At 42.6% G+C, this 16,212-nt stretch overlaps 1 protein-coding gene across 1 annotated transcript in view; it reads right to left on the bottom strand.

Annotated features, from left to right (window-relative positions):
* The window catches only part of LOC126473136 (integrin alpha-PS2-like), a 775,755-nt gene extending 770,493 nt beyond the window's left edge, over nt 1–5,262 (bottom strand). Inside the window, exon 1 of the mRNA XM_050099995.1 lies at nt 4,886–5,262. Coding sequence (XP_049955952.1) covers nt 4,886–5,061 — 176 coding nt within the window. The 5' untranslated portion in view covers nt 5,062–5,262. The remainder of the gene's footprint in view (nt 1–4,885) is intronic.
* Nucleotides 5,263–16,212: the final 10,950 nt, after the last annotated feature.

The following is a 16,212-nucleotide window of genomic DNA, read 5'->3' as shown; positions in this document are numbered from 1 at the left end:
CGTGACCGGGCCAAATATCTCACGAAATAAGCGTCAAACGAAAAAACTACAAAGAACGAAACTTGTCTAGCTTGAAGGGGGAAACCAGATGGCGCTATGGTTGGCCCGCTAGCTGGAGCTGCCATAGGTCAAACAGATATCAACTGCGATTTTTAAATAGGAACCCCCATGTTTTATTACATATTCATGTAGTACGTAAAGAAATATGAATGTTTTTGTTGGACCTCTTTTTTCGCTTTGTGATAGATGGCGTTGTAATAGTTACAAACATATGGCTCACAATTTTAGACGAACAGTTGATAACAGGTAGGTTTTTAAAATTAAAATACAGAACGTAGGTACGTTCGAACATTTTATTTCGGTTGTTCCAATGTGATACATGTACCTTTGTGAACTTATCATTTCTGAGAACGCATGCTGTTACAGCATGATTACCTGTAAATACCACATTAATGCAATAAATGCTCAAAATGATGTCCGTCAACCTCAATGCATTTGGCAATACGTGTAACGAAATTCCTCTCAACAGCGAGTAGTTCAAACGTACCTACGTTCTGTATTTTAGTTTAAAAAACCTACCTGTTATCAACTGTTTGTCTAAAATTGTGAGCCGTGAGCCATATGCTTGTGACTATTACAGCGCCATCTATCACAAAGCGAAAAAAGTGGTCCAACTAAAACATTCATATTTCTTTACGTATTACACGAATATGTAATAAAAATGGGGGTTCCTATTTAAAAAAAACGCAGTTGATATCCGTTTGACCTATGGCAGCGCCTTCTAGCGGGCCAACCATAGCGCCATCTGGTTTCCCCCTTCAAGCTAGACGAGTTTTGTTCTTTGTAGTTTTTCGTTTGATGCTTATTTCGTGAGATATTTGGCCCGGTCACTATCAATGGACCACCCTGGTAGATATAGAAACACTGGTGAGCGAATAAGGACCTTTATTTCGGAAACAACATACCCCATAAACTGAATTAGTTATACCTTCTTTAAATGACTCAAAGCCTAAAAATGCAAGCTGTAAGCTCCTAGAAAGAAACATGATGATAATTTAAAAAGAGATCATGAATCTACTTATGTTAACCCTTTCATAGTTAAAATTTATTTAGCATATATTTGAAAAATAAAACTCTAAAAACTATCTTCCTTTGTGATAAATAATACGCTTCCAATACGACACACGTGTCTCACTACGAACCTATGTAGATCTATGTTTTCAAGTGAACCTAGAATTTTGAAAGCTAAATTTTTAATCTTAGACTGATTTTATCACGATAGAAATTATGGAAAAAAGTATAAAAATCAGTAGGGAAAAAAGTACAACAAATCAGTACAAAGACATATTTACTGTTCGGACACCGAAAAACGTGAAATACCACACACAAACTTTCTACGTGAAGATGGCTTTGACAAACGTCACAACCTATCTTTTCTACATTCCACGAAGTTTTCTGGGACATATACGTCATACTACACATAAATTATGTGCAAATCAGCAAAATTACTGAGGTGTGTAGAAATGTTTCAAAACTATGTCTATGATTACACTGTAGGAAATACTGCAACCAGCCACAAGTTTTCTTGAAATTATTTTATTATACCAGTACTAGCTTCGGGCCTGAGCCCATGGTCAGATGGTAGCGTTGACTTCTTGCAAGTTTTACATTTGTGTCTTCCTGAAAAGCCCTCCTTTATATATTTTTCTTTTACAATCAGTACCGGTCCATGAACTACTTCAGTTCATGGATCAGATTCTTTTACAATCAATACTGATCCACGAACTTGTCCAGGATGCTTTTCAGGAATACAAATGTAAAACTTGCAAGAAGTCTACGCTACCATCTGACGGTGGGCGCATACCCCGAAACTAGTAGTGGTATAATAAAATCATTTCAAGAAAACTTGCAGTGTCTTCTATAGTATAATTTACGAAAACAACTGCAGTGTTCTCCAAACATAATGGATAAAATAGTATCTATGACGCATACGAAAACACAATTAGTTACTTTAGACATTCTTGGAACGGAGAGGATGGTGATTTGATCTAGTTTTCGGGAAACAGACTCAATGTGCCACCTATAAACACATGTAGTCCCATTTGATCACTCACAGCGTTCTGTGTATCCATCCTGTGGTCAGCAGTATTTTTCTCCAAGTTCCGAAAGCATTAGACAGATGAGAGATAGAGACGCACCAACGCTCAGAACTGCGACATATATGTACCTCGTCAACGTCGAAAGAGTTAATTGCTCTTCCATAATCAACACAATCGTTATCATCAAGCCCAGACACAAATGAGCTCAGACCGAGCATATATGGTGAACTTGAACTCCACAGACAACGTTTCGGAGTTGTTGGGGCACATTTTCTGATTATTTTGGTGCAAGAGACCCGTGGTTTCCGATGACTCCGTGGTTTCGGATGACTCGTTACAAAAAAACTGTATTTCATTTGATTTCTTACTCCCCATTTATCTTTGTATCTGTATGGCATTAAAAATACCTGCTGGACTGTGTGAAAGTCGACGGTGTACGGTGTGTGCCTTGGTCGGAAACAAACTTCTTCCTTTCGCTCTCGATACTTGCTGTTGAAAACAGCGATGCGTATTCTACTCTTCACCTTTTTTTATTTTATTTGACGTTCAGCAGTATAATATTAATTACCCACTGACAGGTGCAATAACTATAATACAAGTCTATCTTCTACATAGAATTTTTAGTAAACACAAAATTTTAGAAAATACACATATTATAGGAAAAATTGTAATTACACTGTTTTTATACATCGTTGGTCAAAGCTCTTCGCCTTGAAGTCTGTTCCGTCTCGGGGTGTATTTCCGGCAGTGTTAGTTGTACACAGCGATACACAGCTGTGTCGATAGGTCTATTGACGAAGCTCTGGCCGATATGCACCTCGTCTACTGGTTCGCTGAACGCAATTGGGGAGCGGTAGAACGATGTTATCCGACGGCAACCACCTCACAGTACATTTCTATTTGGGTTTGCGGTGTACGTTATATTGAGTACATATTACAGGCAATTTCTCTATTTTGGGCGTATTTTCAGAGAAATAAAAGTAACTGGAATAACAAACCAAATAAATCTCAACTACATTAATTCTCCAACGAGCCACCGGAGAGAACGGGTTTGTTATACAAAAATGCTCAGGAAATATCCCTCAACAACCTCCGAATTTTTATTGTGGCTTTCGGGTTCATGCTGTACAACAATCCAATGCAATGCTCCTTAGCTAAGCAGACACACCACAGAGGCTATGCGAAGCTGGTTACGCGGAGGAGAGGCGCAATGCCAGGTATTACAACATTGTCCGATGCCGCAGCTAAATATTACGATGACGGCGGCGAGCGGTACTCGGCTCCTACGGTGCTGTACCAAGGACGTTCGTCGACTGCTTGCGATCCGGCGTCCCGCTGCTATCTCGTGCAGCAGCGTGTAAACACGGGCTTACTACACGTGCAGCGGCGCAAGTCATGTTGCCAACAACTCGTCAGTGTTGCCTCCGTACACTGTTTGTTATTTGCCGGACTGCCCCATTAACGATACAAGCGTGGCTTGTCATCCTGACACTAACAAGATACAAGCTCTTTAAGTACATCTAAATAACGATGCCATATCACAAGTTGCAGCCACGCGGAAACTAGCCTAACACTACACTTCATCTGCTCTGTTCGGCTCACTACAATCAGGATAAAAGATAAATCAACAGCCGAGAGGTAATATTCGCATCTCATTAATTATATGAAGCAAACACAAATATCATGTAACAAACTTCTCCAGGAAATCTGCAAGTCATACTCATGAACTCGTAGGTTCCTCAAGCCTTGCACCAAAATCACGCAGCCAACACAAAAATCACATGCAACTTTCCACAAAATGTCACAGACTTATTGCTTCATTTAACATTTATTGGCGAAATAGTGTTACAGTTACGTTTCGGCAGCATGCCGGCATCCTCAAGTGCCTGCACACACCAGGACAAACATGCGTCCAGTGAAAGACGATAAAACTACGCTGTATATAAGCCGAAGAGGTAGTTTGAGTATTATAAAATACGTGCCCTGGTTAAATGCAATAAATGCCATTTTGTATTGCTGAAGATTTCGGCTGCTGTAGAAACGCATCGCTCCGAACAACTTATCAAACAATAGCAGAGAATGTGTCATGGATTTCACGAACGAACTGGGATAGCGATAGTCTAAACAAGGGCGTAATCGTCTCCCAAAAATTGTCAATAGTATTCTTGTCACATTGTCAAAATATTTTGTTGTAGTCCACTGACAGAGATGATTGAGCATTGCTATAAAGCAGGAGAAACAGAAACGCTCATGGAAAGATTTAATTGTGTTTATTTCCAGAGCGTTATTTCAAAGTGGCACTGTAAAAATATAGTTTTAAAGTGTCTTGCATCATCTGCCAAGTGAATAAAAAGTGACTGTATATCACAATCGAAATTGCAGAATATATGTCACTAACGTCAGAAAAACAATAAACTTGATCAATACATTGCAGGATACGTTAGCGCACTTCTTTATAACGCAAATAATTTCACGACTTTGGAAACTTCCTTGATGCCGGCAGGCAAGGATATATGTTGCCCGACCATAATTCGCATCCAACGATGAGGTTTACAGAAGTAAACACTCTTTCTAGCGCATCTGCTTCGAAGATTCTTTCGACGAGACCATTCGGCATGCTACTCCCCCAAATATAGGACTGTTTCCGTTCCATTACTCTTTTCATTGTGCACCCCTCACGGAATGGATAACTCGTCATTCCACGCGTTCGACAAAATAACATGCAATTTCACAGTCTATGCAGAGTTGCGTGCTAGAGATGGGTTCCTGAAGCAGGAGGTACTCACCAGTTTCCCTGGCGGTCTCGGTGCTCGGCGACGCTGAAGCCGAACATGGAGCCCCTGGTACCTCGGAAGCGCACCATGTGCTCCGTATCCACGTTGAAGCCGGCGACGCCGGTCGCCGCTGTCAGCAGCCACGCGACGGCCGTCAGCCAGCGTCCGCGTCCAGCGCACTCTGTCATTGTCGTACGCAATAAACGTAACGGTGTCAGGAAAAAAAAGAGCGCGGCTATATCCGTTCGATTAAAAAGACGAAAGGTTCTGTGTGACGAGATGAGCGACGCCGTCTAGGATGCGGGTGGTCGTCAAGTCGAGCGAGCGAGAGACGCGTGTCTGTGACAGGCGGTGTACACTGCAGGCCGCGCCGCCGCCTCCAGGAGCGGCTGAGGACGCAGTCAAACTGAGCGCCTTCGCCGCCGCCGCGTCGCTCTAGCGCCGCCGCGCGCGCCTCCTTGCGGGCGACTCCGTAACCAGCACAGCCAGCGGCCACAGGTCCATAACGTCTCCGGTCGCTTCGCGGTAGAAGGCTAGGTGACCGTGGTTAGAGGTCTGCTCGCATGAGGATGTCTACAGTAGTACACTGACGCGCCAAAGACACTGGTATACGCATGCGTATTCGAATACAGAGATATGTAAACAGGTACAACACAGCGCTGAGCTCGGCAACGCCTCTATGAGACAAGTGTCTGGCGCAGTTGTTAGATCGTTTACTGCTGCTACAGTGGCAGGCTATCAAGATTTAAGTGAGTTTGAACGTGGTGTTATAGTCGGCGCACGAGCGATGGGACAAAGCATCTCCGAGGCAGCGATGAAGTGGGGATTTTGCTGCACGACCACTTCGCGAATGTACCGTGAATATCAGGAATCCGGTAAAACTTCAAATTTCTCACATCGATGCGGGCAGAAAGAGGTCCTGCAAGAACGGGACCAACGACGACTGAAGAGAACCGTTCAACATGACAGAAGTGCAACCCTTCCGTAAATTGCTACAGATTTTAATGCTGGGTCATCAACAAGTGAGCGAACCATTCAACGAAACATCATAGATATGGGTTTTCGGACCCGAAGGCCCACTCGTTTACCCTTGATGACTGCACGACACAAAGCCTAACGACTGACCTGGGCCCGTCAACACCGATATTGGACTGTTGATGACTGGAAACATGTTGGCTGGTTGGAAGAGTCTCGTTTCAAATTCTATCGAGTGGATGGACGTGTACGAGTATGGAGACAACCTCATGAATCCGTGGACCGTGCGTGTCAGCAGGGGACTGTTGAAACTGGTGGAGGCTCTGTAATGGTGTGGGGCGCATGCGGTTGGAGTGATATTGGACTCCTGGTACGTCTAGATATGACTCAGACAGATGACACGTTTGGTCTGATCACCTGCATCCATTCATGTTCATTGTGCATTCCGACGGACTAGGGCAATTCCAGGAGGACAATCCGACACCCCACACTTTCAGAATTGCTACAGAGTCGCTCCAGGAATACTCTTCTGAACTTAAACGCCTCCGCCAGACATGAACATTATTGAACACATCTGGGATGCCTTGCAATGTGCTGTTCAGAAGACATCTCCTCCCCTTCGTTCTCTTACGGATTTCTGGACAGTCCTGCAGGATTCACGGTATCAATTCCCTCCAGTACTACTGAGACATTGGTCGAGTCCATGCTAAGTCGTGTTGCGGCACTTCTGCGTATTCACAGGGGCCCTACACAATATTAGGCAGGTGTACCAGTTTCTTTGGCTCTTCAGTGTAATTGCGTTTCGCATAAACGCCGATGCCGATGTGGATATCTGCAAAGGTCTACATCTACGTACGGGGGTAAGTCAAAAACTGTCCGCAATGTTCACGTAACACTCCTTACATTGTTCATACTGACCTTTACTGTCGTTTATTTTTTGTTATACTGCTGTGGTTCTGCTATGAAAATTTGATCCTATGTCCTACATTTCTCTTCCTTTTACTGTACGTAGACTATGGCATGTCCATTAGAAGTTAGCACCAAACAGGAACAACGAGCGGTGATCCGGTTTTTGTAGTCAGGAGGTGTATCGAGGGCCGCAATCCATCAAAGACTTCCGGTACAATACCGGAACAGCATCTTACCGCATCGGAATGTCTACGAATGGATTTCAAAAATAAAAAATGGTCACTTGAATGTTATCCAAGAGGAAAGAGCTGGACGACTATCCACCATTACAAATGATGGCAACAGTGAGCGTGCACGTAACGTGGTTCTGGTGCATGCCCGAGAGACTATTGATGAAGTATCAAATCGTCTACAAATTAGTCATCGTTCTGCCTACGAAATCATCCACAAAGTCTCTGCAAGATGGGTCCAGAAACAATTCAGTGGTGAATAAACAAACGCACTTGAACATCTGCTAAAAACATTTGGATCGCTAACGTGGCTTCTTAGACAGAATCGTCACTCGTGACGAAACATGGTTCCACCATTAAGAGCCGGAGAGCAAACAGCGGAGTATGGAATGGAAACAGCCACAATTGCCCAGCAGGAAAAAGTTGAAAACCCCGCCATCATCAAGAAAACTGAGTCTTGCCGCTTTGTGGGACGCACAAGTCCCAGAACCTGAACTTTATGAGGAGAGTGGTTCAAATGGCTCTGAGCACTATGAGACTTAACATCGGAGGTCATCAGTCCCCTAGAACTTAGAACTACTTAAACATAACTAACCTAAGGACATCACACACATCCATGCCCGAGGCAGGATTCGAACCTGCGACGGTAGCGGTCGCGCGGATCCAGACTGAGGCGCCTAGAACCGCTCGGCCACACTGGAAACGCTCCGGAAACTCAAGTTTAATGAAACTGCTGATCCTCCGTATAGCCCTGATCTTGCCCCTTCCGACTATCACTTTTTTGGTCCATTCAGAGTGGTATTAAAGATCCGTCGATTCACCTCGGACCAAGAGGTGAACGACCCGGTGCATGCGTGGCTCGCTGCTCAGCCACAAACCTTCTTTTCTGAGGGCTTCAGGAAGCTTGTGCAACGCTGGATGAAGTGCGTTGAAAAGGAAGGAGACTATATTCTAAAATTATGCTAACGTACTTGTCCTATTTGTATTGCAAATAATTTTTGACTTAACTCCGTATCCACTCCACAAGCCAATGTGGTGGAGGGTACGTCGTATGAATTTTATCAAGTTTCTTTCCTACTCCATTCGCGTACCGAGCACGCGAAATGTGACTGTCTAAATGCCTCTGTTACCATCACCATCATCATTTACATTCCTGGATTAGGTCCGAGGAATCTAGTTCCAGCTGCAGCTCCTTAGCTCCATCGTTTCCTGGGCCGATCTACGTCCCTTTTCCATTTGGATATACGAGGGTTGGAACTTTAATAGTGGCAACTATTTATTTACAGCTCGTACAAAATAGATACGTGTTTCAAAGTTTTACTGACCTTCGAAGTAGTAACCATCATTGTGTGTAACCAGTTGCCAGCGATGTGGAAGTCGTAGGTCGCAGTCGTAGGTTGTGTTCCAAAAATGAACAGCATAGAGGCAGAAGTGTTGAGACTTTCTGCAGGACCTGACCATCATTTTGCAGGACAATGCACAAGCACGTACAGTGCAAGCTGTTACTGATTTGTTTGACTGATGTGGCTGCTAAGTGCTATACCACCTACTGCACTCCCCTAACTTAAGCCCTCACTAGTTCAACTCGATTTCTAAACTGAAGGAAACACTTCACGGCATTCGCTTCAGAACTGCTACAAATTCGTCGGGCAGTAGACCGCACCGCTCGAACTGTCAACACAACTGGAATTGTAAGAGTATCCTGCCACATCGCTGGCAACGGGTTATACGCAATGCTGGTGACTACTTTGAAGGTCAGTAAAACTTTGAAACACCTATCTATTTTGTACGAGCTGTAACTAAATAGTTGCGCCTATTAAAGTTACAGCCCTCGTATATTGCAAAACATTTTTACGATATCAGCCTTGTTGCATTCTCTTCACTTGATCCTGCCATTCTACATCCACTCAGAAATTCACACGTAAGTCTCCGCCAAAGTGTTTATCGAACCAATTTCACAGTATTTCTCTACCGTTCCATTCTCTAACAACGCATGGGAAAAACGAACACTTAAATCTTTTGCATACGAGCTCTCTTTTTTTACTACTGTGATTATTTCTCCCTATATAGCTTGGCATTAGAAAAACACTTTCAGATGAGAAAGTTGGTGATTCAAATTTCGTGAAAAGATCATTGTCTTAAAGATAATCATCCCAGCATGCATGTCATGTCTGTAACATTCTCTCCCCTACTTCGTGATGACACAAAACGAGCTGCCCTTCTTTGAACTTTGTCGATGTTCTCCGTCAATCCTATCTTATACGGATCCCACACTGCGCAGCAGTATTCCAAAGAGGATGGACAAGCTTAGTGTAGGCAATCTCTTTAGTAGGCCCGTTGCATCTTCTACGGAATCTGCCAATAAAACCCAGTCTTTGGTTCGCCTTCCGCACAAGATTCTCTATGTGATCGTTCCAATTTAAGCTGTTCCTAATTGTAATACCTAGATATTTAGTTGAACTGACAGCCTTTAGATTTATGTGATTTGTCGTGTAACCGACATTTAATGAATTCCTTTTTGCATTCACGTGGATGAGTTCACACCTCTGTCTATTTACAGTCAATTGCCACTTTTCGCACCGTACAGATACCTTGTCTATATCATTTTGCAATTGCTTTTGAGCATTGATGACATTATGAGACGATATGTGGCAGCATCATCAGCGAACAATCTAAGAGGGCGGCTCAGATTGTCTCGATTGTACGAATCAGGAACACTAGATATCACTTCTGTTTTATCAGATGCCTCTCCGTAGTGCTAAATTCAGCCTAGACATCAAATATGGGCTGTCTAGGAAACCTGCTTCCTCGGATCGCTACGCAACATTCAAACAAATCGTGTTAATGAGTTTTGTTAGAAAAGGAAAAGATTACAATACTTAACTTTGTCAGTTATACAGATGTGTCACAAGCAAAGGGCGACATGCAAAATAAGCAACGTTCTTCAGTATAAAAAACTCTCAAGTCCGTGTTACATAGACTGTACAAACAAAGTAACTGGTGTCGATGCTGCTATAGAACTCGCTGATCTTCAAGCTACTCTTCAACTGTTCCGCGACCAGTCGGCCGCGGCGCGTATGTCCTCTTCGCATAGGGGCCGCTGCTGTCGCGTTGTCGTCCTGGAGAGGGGTCTGCCGGTGCGTTCGGCTGACGTCTTCTCACAGCCCACTCTTCTCTATCGTTCCCGACTGGCGTGCCGGCACTTGACTTGATGCCCTGAAAATGTTGATTACAATGAACTGTAACCTTTCCACGGAAAATCACGGATCCAGTTGCATAACGTAGACGACACTCCATAGACAAGCAATCTGACTAGTAACGGGTTGTGAAGATGAACCTTCTGGAAATCTAGGAAGACATGGAATTAGTTTGAGAACCCTTGTCGATAGCACTCATTACTACGTGTGAATAAAGAGCTGCCGGCCAGGGTGGCCGAGCGGTTCTAGGCGCTACAGTCTGGAACCGCGCGACCGCTACGGTCGCAGGTTCGAATTCTGCGTCGGGCATGGATGTGTGTGATGTCCTTAGGTTAGTTACGTTTAAGTAGTTCTAAGTTCTAGGGGACTGATGACCTCAGATGTTAAGTCCCATAGTGCTCAGAGCCATTTTAGCCAATAAAGAGCTAGTTGTGTTTCCTGACTGTGCTACGTGTCAGTAATATTCCTGCTTACATGTGTCGAATTTTTCGGTTACTGCAAATGTTTTGAGTACATTTCTAATATCTTCTTTCCTTAATCAGCCTACTAGTTCAAACCGTTTAATTGATCTCAGGTATTCCGTTCCTGACGACACTATTCGATTTATGTCTTTCTTGCCCCAAGCGTCAGATCCGTAAAGTAGCAACGGAACGGCTAGTGTTTTATAGAATTTCTGTTTCGTTTCGTTAGCCATCTTTTCATTTAATGTTCTTTTTGTGATCCCACGAACATCCTGAAATTTTTCTGTCTTATTCTTTATTTCTTTACCATAATCAAAAGAAATGTTGCATTGTAGCTAGTTAGATCAGCTTAAAATGAGTTACTTGCTCGTTTACGTTGTTTTCTACTATCTGTTTTTGATCTCACCTATTGTGTTCCTCGGAATGACACTACTTTTGTCTTTTCTATAGATATTTTGAGCAATTTCTTTGTAATTCTTCTGAATTGGGTATTATAGTCTGGTCGTCAGGACACATTAATATTTTTATACAATAGTTCTAATCTAGTTTTATTCCTTTGTTGTTTTTCTTTTCCTCATTCTATTTTTTAATCATATCATTTACGTATATACTGAATAAAATTGGGGAAAAGCTGCAACCTTTTGTACTTCTTGGTTATAATGCCATTCTTTCATATTTTGTGCTTGTTTTTATTACAAACTAGCGAACCTGCCAACTCTTTGCAATTTCTAAATATGCACTGGAATTGTACATCCTTCTTAATCTCCTCCTACCCCCCTTTCCCTGTCCCTCTCCTCCTCTTTCCCCCTCTCTTCGTCCATCTCCCCCTCCCCCTCTCACTCTCCTACCTCTCTCAGTTTCTCTTCTCCTTATACCGCTCTCTGTCCATCTTCTCCCTACCCCCCCCCCCCCTCTTTGTCCATTTTCTCCTTCCCCTTCTGTCCATTTCTCCCCCCCCCCCCCCTTCTAGCTCTCTGTCCATCTCCTCCTCCGCTCGACTGAGAAATAAAGTCATTTGTAATGAATGGGTAAAGCGGTTAGGATAGTTAATATAAGGGGAACAGGGGAGACCTATCCAGGTTCTAGATCTATAAGGATAGAAGCTTTGATGACAGAACTTCTCGTAGTTTTAATTTGTGAACGGGTAGGATCACAAACTTTCAAATAATTCAGATTCCAAAGTAGTATTGTCATCATAAGTCTGTAAGACACAAATACAACATTCTTCTGTCCTCTTAAAACTAACTGCGACGAAGAAAATAAAAAACACACTCTTGCGTATACGATTTTTGTCTAAAATGACGTACAAGTAGGAAGAATATTTGTGGAAGAAACAATTTGTCAGATGGTTTAAATGCCCTGTTTCTACATTAAAACCGACTGCAACGAAGAAAATGAAATCATACATTTTCACAGCACAGTATTTTCTTTCTTGCAGTTGTACACCGTTGCTTAAAAAATATATAGCTCATGTCCGTCTTGATGTCAGCAAGTATTGTGTGACATTTTAAAGCAAATAGGTCATGAACTTTTCGAGATTTTTCTAACAAAGTTTCCCCTTTATATTTTAAATACATATTCATATATTAAATATGCTTAAAGAACAATCAGCGAATATCTGTCCGAATGTTTATTAGATCGTCGTGTAAAAATTTGAAATAAAGTGGTTAAAGAACTTTTCGAAATTTTTGCTAACAACGTTTCCCCTTCACATATTAAATACATATTTATTTACCATATATATTTTAAAATATTTATCTTATGTCCGTTTGAAACTTCATGAGAACATCATGTAAAAATAAACCGGTCAAAAACTTCTTGAGTTTTTTTTCTAACAATGCTTCCCCTCAAGTACTATGTGCATTTATATATCACTTACATTACAAATTTGTGGCCTATGTTCATCCGAACGTATATTAGAGCATCATGTTAAAATCTGAACTAAATCAGTAAATAACATTTCGAGACTTTTCCTAACAATCTTTCCTCTTTATGTTTCACGTACATGTATTTATATACCTAACACATTGAAAAATATGTAGACTATGTCCGTCAGAGCAGTTATTACAGTGTTGTTTAATAATCTGAAGTAAATCGTCCAAAGACTTTTCGAGATTTTTGGTAACAATATTAACTAACGACTTGTTTTTATACAGTAAGTATAGATAGATAAGTTATATGTTACATATACTTAAAGATATATAGCCTGTGTCCGTCCAAATATGTATTAGAGCATTGTGTGGAAATGTGGAGCAAACAGATCAACAAGTTTTCAGACTTTTTGTGACAACGTTACCCCCTTTGTTGTTGTTGTTGTTGTTGTTGTGGTCTTCAGTCCTGAGACTGGTTTGATGCAGCTCTCCATGCTACTCTATCCTGTGCAAGCTTCTTCATCTCCCAGTACCTACTGCAATCTACATCCTTCTGAATCTGCTTAGTGCATTCATCTCTTGGTCTCCCTCTACGATTTTTACCCTCCACGCTGCCCTCCAATACTAAATTGGTGATCCCTTGATGCCTCAGAACATGTCCTACCAACCGATCCCGTCTTCTGGTCAAGTTGTGCCACAAACTTCTCTTCTCCCCAATCCTGTTCAATACTTCCTCATCAGACTTTTTGTGACAACGTTACCCCCTAATATACAGTATTTAGTGTCATTTCATAAGCTTTTTAGGGCCATATCGGGTATTGCTGAGCTCTATTTTCTTGTAATACTGACCAGAGTTTTGTCACGTTTAATATGTCTAACACCTTGACATAGTCGATAAAAGCTATGTGTGTCTCATTAGTAAATGCTCATCTTTTATCTGTTACTATCTTCAAAGTGAATATATTTTCAATTATTGTCATTCTGATGTAAATCCAGTCTGGTGTTCAGTTCGACTTGCTCTGTATTGTTTTATCCTCATTGTCCGTAAGCGAGACGCGGTGGCATCATAATGGTACTACAGCATTCCTCGAATATAAGTTTCCTAATTTTATTGAGCAGGGTTCCGCGAGACTATATCGCCTGTCTTCCAAAGCTGGAGCGAGGTGGCGCAGTGGCTAGCACATGGGACTTCCATTAGAGAGAACGACGGTTCACATCCGCATCTGGCCATCCAGAATTAGGTTTTTCGTGATTTCCGTAAATCGCTGCCGGTGTAGTTCCATTGAAAAATCACGACCGATTTCCTTCTCCATCCTTGCAACATTCCCAGAGCGTGGTCCGTCTCTTATGACCTCGTTGTCTTCTCCCCTCCCCCCTATCGAAGATTCCCATGGCAGTTACCGAACGTTTCCGTTACACGTTACTATGGCCTACGCCGATCTGTTACGATTCTAGCAGCAGATCTCTGAATTCCTTCAATGTACGTCGTCATGCGCAACGGTACTTAATAAAGACTGCAAATACTGGAACAGTATCCTAGAATTGGTCGCACTGACCTCTTGTATGCGATTTCCTATAAGGAGCCATCGCACTTCTCCAGAACCCTTCCAACAATCCAACCGGCCTCCGTAAAATTGATTTCGTGGGATCATTTCTTTTCATATAGCTTTCTACCATTGCCACTAAACACTTATACAACAGGATGTGCTCAATTGGTTCCTCCCTAATCACATATTTTCGTATTATTCCTCTTTGCTATAGGTATTATATTACATTTATCCAAATTTAAAGAGAATTTCTATTCATCACACCAAGTGGAAATAAAGTCAAACTCTTTCTGCAATTCCTCACGCTCTACATCTATACTCTGCAAGCCACCGTGAGGTGCGTGGCAGAGAGTACGTCCCATTGTAGCAATTATTAGTATTTCTTCGCGTTCCATTCATGTATCGAGCTCGGGAACAACGACTGTTGGAATGCCTCTGTGAGTGCAGTAATTATTCTAATCTTATCCTCACTATTCATATGTGTGCTATAGGTAGGGGTTGCAGTATATCTCTAGAGCAACCATTTAAAGCCAATTCTTGGAACTTTGTTAATAGAGTTTCTCGGTGTAGTTTACGTCTCTTTCAAGAGCCAGTCGGTTCAGTTCCTTCAGGATCTCTGCGACACTCTACCACGGATTAAACAAACCTCAAACCTGTGGCTTCGTGCTTTCTCTTCTCTGTATACGTTCAATATCCCCTATTAGTCCTAGCTGGTACGGGTCCCACAAACTTGAGCAGTATTCTAGGATGGGTCGCACTAGTGATTTTTAAGCAATCTCCTTTGTAGACTGATTGCACTTCCCCAGTACTCTACCAATAAACCGAAGTCTGTCCCCTGCTTTACCCACGACTGAACCTATGTAATCATTCCATTTCATATCCCTACCAAGAGTTACATCCGGCTACTTGTATGAGTTGGCCGATTACAACGATAACTCATTGATATTACAGTCATAGGATTCTACGTTTTTAGGTTTTGTGAAGCGCAAAGTTTTACATTTCTGAAAATCTAGAGCAGGTTGGAAATCTCTGGACCACGTTGAAATCTTATCACGATCTGACTGAATATTATTGAGCTTCTCTCAGATAGTACTTCATTGTAGATAACTGTATCTGCAGTATCGTCCAGTGTCGATACTTTCCCGTACACTACAGCATCGTCAGCGAACAATGTGATAGCGCTGCTGATCCTGTTCCGCGTTCTAATCCTAGACGGACCACTCGCGCTCGACTGACCGCCGCGTCATCTTCTGCTAATGGCATCACTGGATGCATTATGGATGGCGAGTGGTCAGACACCGTTTTCCCAGTCGCTATCGGGTTTCTTGACCTTGTAACTGCTACTGCCGTCCGGTGTGGCCGAGCGGTTCTAGACGCTACAGTCCGAAACTTGGCGCCTGCTACGGTCGCAGGTTCGAATCCTGCTTCGGGCATGGATGTTTGTGATGTCCTTAGGTTAGTTAGGTTTAAGTAGTTCTAAGTTCTAGGGAACTGATGACCTCAGATGTTAAGTCTCATAGTGCTCAGAGCCATTTGAACCATTTTTAACTGCTACTAATCTGTCGAGTAGCTGCTCAGTTGGCCTCACGAGGTTGGCTGTACCCCGTACCAGTCCTCCCACGAAGGAAAAATCCTTGGCGGTACCGGGAATCGAACCCGGCACCACCCCCCACGGCAGTCAGCTTCGCTGACCAATCAGATACGGAAGCGAACTGATCAAGCGTCTGTATACTGAACACATTCCGTGGAGCACAACCGTAGTTACTTTCGTTTCTCTGGAGGCTTAACCGCTAGTATAACGTGCTGGGTTATATTAGTCAAATATTCATCGAGACAATCTCATAATCACTTTGCTGTTAAAAGTTAAAGGATAGCGTCAGTATCACGATTTTCGTCGGCTTCTTTTTTACGCACAATCGATAGTAGTAGTAATTATCATTTGTAGTCTCTCTTTTTACCCGTTCGACATGTATTACCACTATGCTGGCTGGAATGCATTGTTCTGAAAAAGTATAGACGTCTTCTTGCCTCTTGTAAGGGCTAAAGATCACAACACGCCTTCCTCCTGGCTTTCCGCACTATTGCGCGTACATCCTGTTTCCGTCGTACCAGCAGCTGTGTTACTTCTTAGTCATTCCCGTTTCGTTTC

This window comes from Schistocerca serialis, chromosome 4, assembly GCF_023864345.2.
Source record: "Schistocerca serialis cubense isolate TAMUIC-IGC-003099 chromosome 4, iqSchSeri2.2, whole genome shotgun sequence".
NCBI classification, from domain to species: domain Eukaryota; kingdom Metazoa; phylum Arthropoda; class Insecta; order Orthoptera; family Acrididae; genus Schistocerca; species Schistocerca serialis.
Note: the sequence above shows the minus strand (reverse complement) of the source record. Positions and strands in the feature narration are given on the sequence as shown.